General features: G+C 38.5%; 1 protein-coding gene across 4 annotated transcripts in view; it reads left to right on the top strand.

Annotated features, from left to right (window-relative positions):
• Positions 1-15,277, top strand: part of SLC9A9 (solute carrier family 9 member A9) — a 675,208-nt gene that overhangs the window by 133,722 nt on the left and 526,209 nt on the right. For all 4 annotated transcript variants that reach the window (XM_032346649.1, XM_032346639.1, XM_032346659.1 and 1 more), the window contains exon 2: positions 5,879-6,081. In XM_032346649.1, coding sequence (XP_032202540.1) covers positions 5,887-6,081 — 195 coding nt within the window. In that variant the 5' untranslated portion in view covers positions 5,879-5,886. The remainder of the gene's footprint in view (positions 1-5,878; positions 6,082-15,277) is intronic.

Genomic DNA, 15,277 nt, shown 5'->3' on the forward strand with positions numbered 1-15,277 from the left:
CTTACCCTCAGTACACTGCTGTGTGAGGAGGGGTGATAGCTGAACAAATCAGGGCTTTGTTGGGAAAAGCAGGGGGATGAATGCTGGATTGGCAATCAACTGTGTCTGATACACTAATCAAGTTGATATATAATATATAGTTTAAGGATTTATCTTCTTGTTTTAGTAAGGGGCAATGCTTCATTTATCTAGATTATTCTTGGAGGTCACTCCATGCATACAGAATGAAAGAAAGACAAAACTCATTTCTTCTTCAGTCTTTACATATTAAATACATATGTTTCTTTTAGGCTTCTAAACTCTCTTTAATATCATGTAGCATTGAAATATATAACCATGGGCTAGTCAGATTAGATACATGTGTAGGGATGGTCTTATTGCATCATATGATTCAAGGGGAGTACCACTCCTACAGAAAAATAATCTAAAGGGAGCCACATGCAATGTGGCAGTGCGTGTGATAGTGTATGAACCCAGTCATAGGTCTGAAAATAGCCAGAGATTTTAACACTGTTTTTTCAAAACCATTCTGTGATCTGTTACATTATATATAAATATAGTCATTATATATAAAAGTAAATGCCCATCCATATTTCTCTAAGAAAAGCCACTTTAGGGAGATGCTTCAGCATCATGTAGAATGACTGTCAGTAAGATGCAGGCGGATTGGTTGTGAAACACAGGATTAATAGAAGAGACTTAGGAAATACTCATACCTTATACTTATTGGAAATCAGGATCACAGATTGGGAAGAGGAAAAGGCCTGGTAGTTTAAAATATTTTAATCTTTTAGGGTTAGGGCCATATTTTATTCATTTTTATAATTCTCCCATGTCTTAGAACAATGCCTCGTGTGTCTGTGGCATGAAAGCCAAATGAGGGAAGGAGGGAGGGGAGTTTTCTTATATTTTCAACGTGGAGCATGAAGTGAAAGCCAGTTCAGAAAGACAAGGGTCATATTCCTAAATGTTTCTCATTCTGAGTGCCCATGAGGCTCCTTCTTCCTTCTTCCCTCCTTTCTGTTCCTACAAACATCATCATGCCAGTTGCCTGCCGGGCATCTGCTATGGGCGGTTACACTGCAAGCTACGCAAGGACAGGAGCATCACAGCACTCGGTGTGATATTTCTTACATGTGACATTTTAAAATGTTGTTCACTGACCAACTACATGAGCTTGGAAGACCTTTTTCTTCTTGACTCCAAGAGAGTTTGTGGACTTAGAGAAAGTTGGGTTACAATTCTGCCTAAAGTGTAGCTTTTTGGAAGGAAACAGAGTTGAAGAATAACACGGAGTCTCTGCCCTAAACAGTTTCATTGTCTAGTGGGTGAGACAAAGCCAACGTCCACAAAGCAGTGTTGAACAATGTAAGGCTTTATAAAATTGGGCCAGAAAGGGTGTGGTTTAAACTGTGAGTGCTATAAAAACTCAACGATGAGGGAATTCATTGAGCACAGGCTGCATCAGATCATGGGCCTCCATAGGTAGAACATGAGATGGAATTTGTAGGACTATGAGTCGTTTAGGAATGAGGTATATTGTCCAGGCTCCATCCTGGGGCTTGTGGGCTGTTAGGAAGAGGTCAGGGTTCACTCGAGAGCACATCTATGCTACTGCCCTCCTCGTTGCCCAAATGCCCAAACATGTAGGCAGGAGCAGGGCATACATCTGGACTAGAATTTGTGCTTGGAGAAGGTGATGCCACCAGCTGGCTAGGGGTCAGAGCCCAGGGAAGTGTCATGCTTGTGAGAATATAAACTAGAACCAGGCCTCTGCATGGTATTGCTTTGCTGGGAGAAGCTGCCTCTTTTTCTCCTGGGACGATAAGGCCTGGGCTCATGGCGTACCGATGAGAGCAGTGGTTTGTATCCATAAGCTGTGGCAGCCAGTCTCTTCTTTCCTTCTGTGCACAGAGGTGCTTGGTGCTTTCTTTATCCTATACCTTTGTGGGGATATACAAACAACCCTCTTTGATAGAATTTTTTTTTTCCTACTAGCAGTCCTACTTTATCTGTCACCTGTTTTCAAGCATATTGTGCTGGAGTGCATTAATTTGACACTCCATATTCACTTCAACATATGGCTAAAGCACTGAGTGGACGTTTGGTTGTCAGAAGCATTGATAGACTCTATGGATGGGTGTCTGGCCTCAGACATTAAGGATCTTTCAGCCGCAGCTACTGCAGTGGGAGTGTGCAGATGGGCAAATGTGTCTGTTAACTGTGTGCACTGCACAGCTGCAGTTTCCCGAAGGGCCTTCACCTTATATCAAGATGTTGCTTCCTCTTGAGACTTGGGGTGAGGAGAAATCTGACTAGAGCCTTTTGTCACGTGTGTTAATTTGGGTCCTCTGAGAAACAAACACAGGGAAGAGATTAGTTGTGTGAAAGATTTCTTGCGGGGACTTTTTTGAGGGAAAATGGGGAGAGAGCTTTTGGATGCTGGGACAGTTACACCTTGGTGCAGCTGCAGTGCCTACGGAGGGAGGAAGAAGGTGCAGAAAGGCTAGGTAAGAAAATGTTTAGGTGATGGCACAATTCTAAGAAAGGTTTAGCAAGGCTGATGGGGATCCTTAAGTCATGGTGACCCTTCAGAACAGCCCCACCTCCCTGCCGTGGTACCCCTACTGAAGTCAGTCATTGCCTGGCCTCAGTGAATTTGGTCATGGACTCCTGAACACAGTAGCTGAGACCATCGATGAGCTGCAGTCCTTCAGAGTGGGAGATGTGTCTGAGAGATTCATCATTATGGCTCTTCCATCTGGTCACCTCTGGTGAGAAGCAGCTTTCTCCATTTACTCCAGCATGTGTCTTGTTGAAAGCTGGGACCAGAGCTGGTACTAAGGAGCAGGCAGGCCCATTTAGGTTTTGAAGCCTTATATGAATTTTTAACCACAGCGGCCCAGGGGCGAGGCACTCATTATGACAAATGATTGAGTTCGAAAAACACAGCGGGCATTTCATATTTACTTGTTATTGTACTGAAAGCACATTGCAAAAATAAGTGGCTCACCTTCTGGGAATTTTGCGCAGTATTAATATAGGTTCTCTGCATTCAGGCCCCCTGCAGGTAGTGCCTTGTGCTTCCCTTATTTATATCCCACTTGAACAGGAAGCACAGGTCACAGAATCACTCATGGTACCTGCCCAATAGCTTAGAAAATGAATCTTTCCTAGACAAAGGGTGTTGGCAAAGTGATGTTCTTCACAGGCACCCTAAACCACTTGCAGTGTAGAACACGTGTTTCACCCTCTCTTTCCTGTCTGGTTTTATTGTAATCGTTTGATACGGCACATGAAAGTCTGCCCACTGTTCTATGGTGGATCAGACGCTCATGGGGGTTATGTGTCCGTCACTTCTTTTCTCTTGCCAACAAAGGTTAGGACACAGTATTTCGCACTATGATGGAGGACTAGGCCAAATACTGAAGCTAGAAGGAGGTAAAAATATTCTTGAAATAAAATACGTTTTTATTCTCACTCATCATTCTCTTTAGTTCTCCACATTATTGCCAAAGTGACAGCACTTACATAAAAATTTTATTGTTTTATTCTCCTACCTAAAATATTTCAGTAGTTATACATTACCACTGAGTTAAAAATAAAAACTTTTTAGCATGACCAAGGATCTTCTTTATGACTGGGCCTCTGCCTCTGGTCTGTGGTCTCTCTCTCTCTCTCATCTTTCTCTTCCTCCATTTATTCTCTCCTCACACCACTATAGACTCTATAAATCTACCATGTTTCTTCAGTCCTTTTGTATTTATACATAATCTCCAGTAGGTTATTATCCTGGTGTGTTTAACACATTAACACTACAATTTCAGTGACAGCACAACAGAAGTTAACTTTTCACTCACATAATAGTCCAATGAGGTATTCCTGGTTGGCAGATGGCTTTCCGCCACCTGGTATCTCAGGGACCAAGGCTCCTTCAGTCTGGTGACTCTGTCTACTTATAGGGTCTTTGTTTCCTTCCCATCTATCTGATCGGGCAGGAGAAGAGGAAAACTCACCTACTTATTCAAAGCTATTTTCCAGAAGTGACACATATCACATTTGCTTATATTCCATTGATGAGAACCCAGCCAGACCCCAAACAGTCAGAAAACACAATCTCTGCCTGAGTGTCCACTTTCCTGACGACTCTGCTACACATTGGTGAACAGAACTCAATGGGATCTTTTAGCTGTCTCTGCTGTTGTGTACTGCCATCCACATGTGCAGCCTGGACCCCAACTTATTCCCTGATTCAGCTTATTTCGACAAATCTTATATGACCTTTTAAGATTCATCTAAAGCTTTGCATCATTCAAAGGGTTTTGGAGTGTTTTGTCTTTATACTCATATAACACAGAGGGCTTACCAGCTGTCATAGCACATGTCACATTGTATTATAATTGTTTGCTTAAGGGTTTGCATTTTACAAACTTGACCTCCTATAGAACTGGTGCTGCATTTTTATGTCTAGAAATGTCATGTGCGAAATATGCATCCTCAAATTATTAAGTAATTAATGAAAATTCATAATTTTATTACTCTATTATTTTATTAATTTATTTGTTAGAAAATACTAATAATAAAGTAATAAAAATAATTACTAATGAAATAAAGAAAGGCTGCTAGGTGACTGGATTCACAAGAGTGGTAAAACCTTAAACATTTGGTGTTTAAAGAGGAGATTGTGGATTTATCCTAAAACACATACATCAGTCCAAATTTTAAATTGAGCAATGGATAGGCTTCTGAAGTTTCTTTGCTATTTAGTAACAAATCCAAAGTATTAGGGGAGTTTACAGTCACCAGATTACCATGAGCATCCTAACATGTACATATGTACACTTAAAAGTCAAGAACTGTTACTTGGGTTCAACTCTTCACTGAAAGGAATGTTGTCTCATTAGAGTGCATTTGCTACAGGTAGACAGAAGCTTGATTCAAAGTTGTTTGAAAAAGAGGTGCCTGGGAGACTCAGTTGCTAAGCATCTGCCTTTGGGTCAGGTCATGATCTCAGGGTCCCCCACACTGGGCTCCCTGCTCATTGGGAAGCCTGTTTCTCCCTATCCCACTCCCCCTGCTTGTGTTCCCTCTCTCGCTGTCTCTCTTTCTCTGTCAAATAAATAAAGTCTTTTTTTTTTTTTAAGCTGTTTAAAAAATTAAAGAATGTATTGTATCACATAACAAGAAGCCTGGAAGTAGGGTACCTCCAGAATATGTTGCTCCAGTGGTTCAGTGAAGTCATCAGGACTTATGTTCTGTCTGTATCTTGGTCCTAAGATTCTCAATATGTTGACCATACCCTGGGATAGGTCCCCTCAAGGTCATAGGATATCTGCCAGCGACAAAAAAAAAAAAAAAAAAGGTGTGTGTGGTGGGGGGTAGGGAACAAATCACCTCTGTCATGTCCCAAAGGAGAAAATGAATAACACTTCTTTCCCAACCGTGGTATATAAGTGCCTCATTTAAGTTTGATGGCACTGTTTTAAATATGTGCTGATTTGTGGAGCAAAAACTCTCTGAGAAATTTGATCTTATGGCTGATCAGATTACTCAGTATCTGTTAAAAAGCAAAGGTTTTCTTGAAGCATTTGGTTGGATAGAAGTGGGTAGTTTTTCTTTCCAAAATTTGTGGCTCCATTGGAAAGGAAAAATAGGGGAGTGTGTGTTGGATATTTAAGCAATAGTGTCCACACCACAAATATCTTAATGTAATCTATTGAACTGGTATCTTTAGAAGAGTGAACAATTTTCTAAGGCAGGTAAGGACAAAAACTTATCTCCTACTACTTCTACAAGTTCAAAATCATATACTTAAAAGCATCTGATAGAACATTTTAGATTCAGCTCCTCCATTGTAATTGTTTATTCTTTATTCTAGGCCTCATAATGGGATTAATCTTACGATATGCTACAGCACCAACAGATATTGAAAGTGGAACTGTGTATGACTGTGGAAAACTGGCCTTCAGTCCATCAACTCTGCTGATTAATATCACTGACCAAGTTTATGAATACAAATACAAGAGAGAAATAAGCCAGCATAACATCAATCCTCACCAAGGCAATGCTATACTTGAAAAGGTAAGGATTCCATCTGGTCATATATTTTTATTTAAATAATTGAGCCATCATATGCAACATATTAACACGCATGTATGTGTCCTTTTTAAACACCACACTATTGGGCCAATTTAGTTGACTAAGGGGGTATACTTAATATAATTGTTTTGCAAATCACAGTACATTCAAGATAATAATTCTTCTCTTTCATGATACTTGTTTCAAGTTTGTTTTGTGTTTTGTTGTTGTTGTTGTTGTTTTGTTTTGTTTTTTTAAAGAGAGAGAGAAAGGGTGGGGAGGCAAAGGAAGGGAGAGAGAGAATCTTAAGTAGACTCCACACCCAGGACAGACTTAGGGCTCAATCTCAGATCCTGAGATCATGACCTGAGCCAAAATCAAGAGTCGGTCGCTTAAACCAACTGAGCCACCCAAGTGCCCCTACTTGTTTCAAGTTCGTACACATGTGTTCTAAAAGTCATTGTATATATTGCCAGCTGGCTACTCAGATCAAATCTCCTTTAAATCAAAAGGAATATAGAGGGGAGTGAAAAAATCTGCACCTATAAACCTTGATTTAGGATGACTGGCTTTTGGCTGCCAACACAAAACACTGGCCACTTGGCTGTTTATAAATACACGACACACAGTCAATTTCAAGAGATCGTCACCCCACCAGTTTAGTTAGGAAATCTTAGGTAGGAAAAAGAAAAATTGTGAAGTGACCCATCTGTTATTTTATTTTTTTAAAGATTTTGTTTATTCATTTGAAACAGAGAAAGAGAGCACAAACAGGGGGAGAAGCAGAGGGAGAGGGAGAAGCAGACCCCCTGCTGAGTTGGGAGCCTGACTAGGGGCTCAATCCTGGGACCTAGAGATCATGATCTGACCCAAAGGCAGACTATTAGCCATCTGAGGCACCCAGGTGCCCCCATGACCCCTCTTTTAAAAATGGTTTTGCTTTTGTAAATTTGTGAGCTGTTTCAGTTATTTGAAGGTTTCCTTCTGCTCTCAGGACTCTGGGTCAGAAAACAGACAAGATTACCTTTTTGGTTTTTTTAAGATTTATTTATTGATTTTAGGGAGAGAGAAGGGAGCAGAGCAAAGGGAGAGGGAGAGAGAATCTTTTTTATTTTTTTATTTTTTAAGATTTTTATTTATTTATCAGAGAGAAAGAGAGAGAGAGAAGCCCAAACTGGAGCAGGAGGCAGAGGGAGAAGCAGGCTCCCTGCTGAGCAAGAGTCAATCCCAGGTCTCTGGGATCATGACCTAAACCCAAAGCAGATGCTTAACTGATTGAGCCACCCAGGCATCCTGAGGGAGAAAGTCTTAAGCTGACTCCATGCTGAGCACAAGCCTGCTGTTAGGGGTAAGCAAGAGCTGGATCTCAGATCTGGACTTGAGCCAAAACCACGAGTCTATTGCTTAACTGACTGGGCCACCCTGGTGCCCTAAGATTACCTCTTATATTATGTTATGCGTTCTGGATCAGTCCTTGGAACAAGGAATAAGTGAATTTGTGTTTAACAATGCAAGTACATGCTAAGAACCAGGATCTTATGTGACTCATTCTGGAATATTTTGAGTCAGACCTGAGAGTTTCCTTGATAATAGGGAAGTTTGTTTTAGCACTTTCACTCATACAGATTTAGTTTTCTTTTAATATATAGTTATTTGTTTCCATTTTGAGAGTTTTGGGGTAAAAGAGGAGATACTTGGTCTGTCATTTTTCCTCATTCAAAGTAGATAATTTTTAATGTTTTTTTTTCACATTATCATCCACTAGCACATTTCTAGATTAACTTCCTTCTAGCACTTGATGAGGACTCAGGAAAGTCAAACTATAATATTAGCCTAAATAAGACTTAGAAAAGTGAATTGAAACATGCAAAAAACAAATTAAATAATGTATTTCTGAAATAAATAGCAACTTCTAGATCTTCTGCTGTTTTGGATGATTTCTTCCACATGATTCTTTCTGTTCATATGGATAATGGAAAATTATCTATCTTAAAATAAATAATTTTTAAATGACTTTGTTGGCAGCATAGGATTTTAATTAAAACATACTTTTCAGGGGCACCTGGGTGGCTCAGTTGTTAAGTCGCTGCCTTTGGCTCAGGTCATGATCCCAGGGTCCTGGGATCGAGCCCATCATCTGGCTCTCTGCTCGATGGGAAGCCTGCTTCTCCCTCTCCTACTCCTCCTGTTGTGTTCCCTCTCTTGCTGTGTCTCTTTCTGTCAAATAAATAAAATCTCTGGAAAAACAAAACAAAACAGTTGACCCCCTAAGATGCTGATAATTATCCTTGTTACTATAGCAATTTTTTTCAGCGGGATTGCTGGTAACTGATCAGAAATTTTAATACTGTGTTATTAACATATGGATTCCTTTACCAGTAGCCAAACTCCAGGGTTTGCTTTTGAAAAACTAAGGTAAGAGTTAAGAGAAAATGTCCAAGTTGCTAGGGTCTTCTTGGTTTTTTCATTCAGTAGATTATTAGTTAAATACATAAAAAGTTTAATTGACGTTGACTGGCTAAAGTATTTTCTAGATTAATGTCTAAATCATGTGACTCATTTGTCATAATTAACGCTTGTCCCCCCAGGCATCCACGGTTGGCAATAGGCGACTCAGTACCCAGGGTAAATCCTTCCCTCATTGCTGGTGGAGAAAGAGGCATCCACTGGTATACTTAACCATATTAGATGAGTTTAAGTGGAAAGGATCTTGTTATAAGGGGCTAGAGTATATTTTAATTCACAATTTGTTTCTTATATGTTGATGTTGGTAGGGGGGTGCCTAGTTAGTCTGCGAAAATTAAAAAAAAAACAACCATGATTTGCTTTCTTACTGGGAATTCTACACTGCACTCAGCTGTTCATATCAATCAATTATTCAACCAATCTATGTCAGATGCAAAAGGATTCCAAAAAAGCATTTGTTCATTGGATGGCTTATAAGGAGGTAATACTGTGAAATAGGAAAAAAAAACTCAGGACCAGTTAGATCTTTTTTATATCCTTAGTAAGTTCCTTGAACTCCAGCTTTCTTATTTATAAAGTGGAGGGATTAGAACTATTTTGTGGAGTTGTTTTAATATTTAAATGAGGTGATGTATCTAATGAATCTCCCACAAAACCCTTTACATTGCGCTGCTATTACTGTTTCTTCTATTACTACTACTGCCACTACCACCACCACTGGTGCCATCACCACTGCACTACCTCTTAACACTAATGGTATCATTGCTGCTACAAGATAATGTTTAAGTGCTTAATAACTGCCAGGAATTAAGGAAATGTGTGGAGGTTTTTCCCCATTCATTTAATATTTGTTTGGGAGAAAAAAATCAATATATAATTTATACCTATATATAATTAAGTTCTAAATTATGTCACATAGATTGTGAGGACTATAAAATACCATATGCCAAGCTTGTTTCAGTCATGCTCAATACATAGGGAAGTATAGAAAAGAATAAAGTATTTTCACTTAAAAATTTATGAAAACAATATTTTCCTATACATTATGAACAACTGATGGTCTCAAAACAACCTTCTGGGAAAATAAAACTAGATTATATTGCTTTGTATTTATCTAGTTAATGCTTCCAATATCATCAGTTGTTCTGTGTACCCAAGACATGTGTAACTAGTTTTAGCTGAATGGGGCCTATATTCTGTTTCATGATGGCTTTACATTAATTTGTTATGTAATATCTAGGAACACCAAAATATCTGCTAAGTATTTCTGAATTTTATATTAATAGGAAGTTTAAAACTTGCTTTTGAAAAGCAGGTGATATAAGAACTTTCTCCATCACTCATTCATTCATTCTTTCAACACAAATGAATTGAGTGAGTTCTATCAGCTTCATTTCTGAAGTAATTGTTTCAAGGATTTTAATAATGAATCAGGGGAAAATACAACAAATAAATAAAAGAGTAAATATACCACAAAGCTGTTATTAAGGGAGGGGGCCAAGTCCTCGGGCACTCAGGAAGGACAATATTATTTATTATTAGGGTGATAGGAAAGATTTCAAAGAAAGAGAGTTGGTTGACTCCGGCAGTGGTGATAGTGCATATAATGTGTGGAGGTGGGAGAGTCATTACAAACAAAGGCAAAAACATGATATGGAAGTGGAAAAAAGGCGTAGAGATTATTCCAAGAAAGAAAAACAATTCCAGTTAGTTGAAGTATGGAAGACCAGTGAAACAGAGGGCTAGAAATAAGGGGAGAGCTTGATTACAGAAACGATTAAATGCCAGTTTGAATAATGCACTCTCTATTTGACAGTGTTGACCAAAACAAAGGGATAGTTGCTACACAGCCTGCTGTGTAGAGGGTAGGGAGTGAAAGCAAGCAGACAATTGAGGCCTAAGCTTGGATGGTAACCAAGGGGCACATGGAAGAGAAACAAGGAAGGAAGATGTTGTACAATTTGCATCTAGTGAGCTTGAGAAGGGAGAATGGCTTACTCTGCTACCAGGTCTTGTTGGTTCATAGAGGTGGTAGGACAAAAATGGAGAAGTTAGAAGTTAGGGGAAGGAGCTGGTTAAGGGAAAATCATAATTAGTTTAAAATTGATGAATTAATAAATCAATCTAGTCTCATTACTAATTTATCTATTAATGATTTAACACATTATGTTTTTACAATATTCAGTTGGAGGATTCAGTAGGCCATTTGGCTGGAAAGGTCTTGCAGATCTAGTCTACTTCCAAAGAGTTGTCAGCACAGTTAAATTTATACTTCCTATGATTCATAAATCAGTTGACTGTAATGTGAAAAGTCAAAGGAAACTGCCCAGTGAAAATTTTGCCAAGTCTTCACTTCCTGCATGAGAAGTGACGCTATCATTTGGTCAGGGAAGTTATTTTGGCCTAAGTTACTCTGCTGAATAATCAGTCTTGTTTGTTGTTAAAATAAAGAGAATTGCTAGGCTGCAAATAGGTCACATTGAGGCTACTATCAATTGCGTTGGTAATACTTTATATTTTAGAGATATTTTAAGGACACCTTGAAAGCAACAGCTAATCATGTGGCTTTAATAAATAATTTTGTATTTGCAGGCCTAAAACCTCGGCATCTTAATTTATTCTCACTGTCCAACTTTTTCTAATGTATTTAGACTTTTGTGATTTAGAGTCTTAATTCTCATATATTTTTTGTGAACTATATTTGTTTTTTCCAGTCTTTCCCTTTGCTTCATTATTTTGGTTTCAGAGGCTAGAGGACAAAGCTCTTCTGGTAACAGGAACAGCTTGACCAAAGTCACTGGACCATGAGATAAATATGTCCAGTTAATGGTAGGACACTTTTAGGAAGAATAAGAAAAGACAGGAAAGAAACCTCCTCTAAAATTGTTCTGAGCACACTCAGAGAAGCAAGCATCACAAGATCAGCCCTTGGGGTTTAGAGAAACATTTGCAGAATATTACCAATTATTCTTCCATTCTATAGAGAAAAGAGATTCATGACCTATGTTTCTCTTTTGTGACAAGTCTTCGATCATACAACATGAACCTGGGGGATCTAAAACTTGGCAGTGAATGGGATAGGCTCTTTGAATAGACTTAGCTACCTTCATCCTAAACCTTACTATTGTTACTAAAGAAACGTCAATTTTTTTCCATCTCAGGTGTTTTATTTCCATATTTATCCAATTTTTTTTTCAAAAAGTTGGCCTGAAAAATGATTTCAAAAATGTCTCAAGACTCTAAGTATTTCATTTGGGCTGTTTTTGCCTTCCCCCCCCCGTGAAAGTATTCTTATTTATTTAAATTTCATTTTTTCTCATTTTATTGAGATATAATCAACATATGAGATTGTATAAGTTTAAGGTATACAACATAGTGATTTGATATATGTAGGTATTATGAAATGATTACCACAATAAATTTAGTTACCATCCATTATCTTACATACTTATATTTTTTTCTTGTGATAAAAACTTTTAAGATCTACTTTTAGCAACTTTCACGTATATAATACGATATTATTAATTATAGTCACCATGCTGTACGTTACATCCCCAGGACTTACTTATCTTACAGCCGCCAGTTTGTGCCTTGTGACCACCTTCATCCATTTCCCCCAACCTGCACCTCTCACCTCTGGCAACCACCAATCTGTTCTCTGTTTCTGAGTTCACTTTTTTAGATTTGGCATAAGTGATATCTTATAGTATTTGTCTTTTTTTACCTTTTTCACTTAGCATAGGGTCCTCAAAGTCAATCCATGTTGTCACAAATGGCAGGATTTCCTTCTCTTTTTATGGCTGAATATTAAGTGTGTGTGTGTGTGTGTGTGTGTGTGTGTGTGTGTGTATACACACCACATTTCTTTACCCATGCATTCATTGATGGACACTTAGTTTGTTTTCATATCTTGGCTTTGGTAAGTAACATAAATAATTATAAATATTAATATTGTAAATAATACTGCAATGAATGTGAAAGGGCAGATATCTTGTGGAGATGTTAATTTCGGTTCCTTTGGCTATATACCCAGAAGTAGGAATATTGGATCATATGGTAATTCTAATTTTAATTTTTTGAGGAATCCCTACACTATTGTTCACAGTGGCTGCACAAGTTTACATTCCTACCAACAGTGCACGAGGATTCCTTTTTCTTCACATCCTTGTCAACACTTACTATCTTGGGTTTTTTTGAGAATAGTCATTCTAACAGGTGGGAAGTGATACCTCATTGTAGGTTTGATTTACATATCCCTGCTTAGTTTCATATGGTTGTAATTTAGTCATCGAATTTATTTTCTTCATTAATTTAGTCATTCAACAAATATTTATTTATTGGACATTCATTATATGCCAGGCTCTTGTTTTAGGTGCTGCAAGGACAGTAGTGAACAAAACAAAGTCCTTATTCTCATGCAGCTTGGATTCTAGGGTAGAGATAGACAAGGGACAGTTTAGCACAATCATTTATAATGTCAGGTAGAGACATGTGCTGTGAAGAAAAGTTAGCAAAATGAGAGGATGAGGAGCAAAGTATATTTGGGTATGTTCTACAGGAAAGGCCTCACTGAGAAAGTGAAGTTGGAGTTGAGAACTGAATGATGCTGGAAGTAAGCCATGCAAATGTGGAAAGGAATTTCAAAGCAAGGAGCAAAATAAAATAACACTAAATGTCATTGCTTACTCTAAGTCATTTTTTCCCCCTTGCCAGATCTTTGCTATATTTTTCATTTATATTTAAGCTCATTTTGTCTATACCAAAAATCCTGGAAAATTCTATTTGTTGTAGTACATAAGGGTGGAGGAGATGAAGAGACATTGACTTGGAATGGGGAGTGAAAATACACAAAATGCAGAATTAACAGGAAGCCTGGTAGGCTTTACATGACATTAGCCTATTTTGTAGGTTTGCCTTCCGAATGCACAGCCCAGCACTAAGGAGTTGTTCTACTATACTTTGTAACTGCGAGCACCCCAAACTACAGAATTAAGAATTACAGTAGATAGCATTCCCTTTCCAGCTATGTTTGGGAGAGTTTGGGTTAAGCTCTCGTCACCTAGAATGTAGCTGAACATAGGATATAGGGCTATGGGCATGCCAATAGGAAACTCTTCTGATCTCTAAATTAGAGGACTTTTTTCTTCTTTGCAAATCATCACTCAGGACTTAAGATCTAAAGAAACTAACCATGGAACATTTATTTGAGGGCAGGGATTGTGTTCCAACTAGCTGTCCAATTTTACCTCTTAACAAAAACCCTAGCTACTCAAAATAATGTAAAGGCTCTTGGTGACAAAGAACTCTTGGAATGCCATATGATTCGAGCACAAAATCTCACACTCACTCTTGGTTGGGAAAAGAAAGGAGTCATGTGGAAGTGTCTGCATATGTTTAATACTGGGGTTAGTGCTCTTTCCAACATGACAAAATTTGGTAAGAGGAAACTGGCTGGAAGGAAATAGCTGTCAAATTTCTGGCTTCAAGGTCTAGAAAATATCCCAGACCATAGTGGGAAGAAACAGTTGGGATTCCCACTTATCTCCCAGTCATCCCTGCCTTCTGACTATTGCCTGGCCTTAGACCATACTAGGTCACCAAGAACATGATGGTAGTTGTTGGGCCTTTGCAGTCTTAGTCATGAATAGAAACCTGGGGTTTCATCCATCTGATCATCCACTTGCCTAGTCCCAGAAATGACTGACAGTGGTAGTACAGACACATTGCTTAGGAACTATGCAAGCCAGCATTGCAGAACACACAATAGACCAGTGCTTTGTGATACAGGGTAGCTGCCACCCACTTAGGCATCAAAGGACAGGTTTGCACAGCTGTTCTTGGGGGTAGTGGGTATCTGGGGGCTTTGAAGTTGTTCTGTCTACTTCCCTATCCTACTCAGTTCAAGATCATGATGAAGTATGTTCCACAAGAGGCTGATCTTTAATAAGTATGACTCATACCTTGTTATTTGATACTGTTTTTTGTACTTATTCATAAGCCATGTATTTATTATGTGTTATCCCCAAAATATTCCTCCTAAGTAACCTTCCCCCCAAAATCCCAAAATATTATTCTTTTGAACATATATGTGGTAGCAATCTGGTGTATATAGGCAGCATGAAATCATGCTTAGAGCACCACTCCACAGTTGGAATATTTAGGTTCAAACCCCATGTGTACCTTTAATCTGCTGGGTGATCTTCAACATGTGAACTAACCCTCCATGCCTTAGTTTGTCAAGTGAGACAATACTCGTAACATCAAAGATTATTATGGGAGTACCTAGGTGGGTCTGTTGGTTAAGCAACTGCCTTTGGCTCAGGTCATGAACTCAAGTCCTGGGATCAAGTCCTGAGTGGGACTCCCTGCTTAGCAGGCAGCCTACTTCTCCTTCTCCTCTGCCCCTCCCCCAACTCATGCTCTTCCTCTTTCTTCCTCTCTCTCTCTCTCAAATAAATAAAAGTAAAATAAACATAAATAAAAAGACTATTATAGGGCTAAATGAAATTATTCATATAAAGGGCTAATATGTCAAGCATGCAGTAACTTCTTGGTAAATAGTTATTATTATTATGTACCAGCAAACTGCTAAGCACTTTAAAACATTGATTTCCAAACTTTTGATTATGTACCCCATCAATGAAACACTCTTGAGTGTCTGTATCTAATATACGCCTACATACTTACAAATGAAATGCAAGTACAATTATATTATGAACATTACTATTATACC

The sequence above is a fragment of the Mustela erminea genome, chromosome 1 (assembly GCF_009829155.1).
Source record: "Mustela erminea isolate mMusErm1 chromosome 1, mMusErm1.Pri, whole genome shotgun sequence".
NCBI classification, from domain to species: Eukaryota; Metazoa; Chordata; class Mammalia; order Carnivora; family Mustelidae; genus Mustela; species Mustela erminea.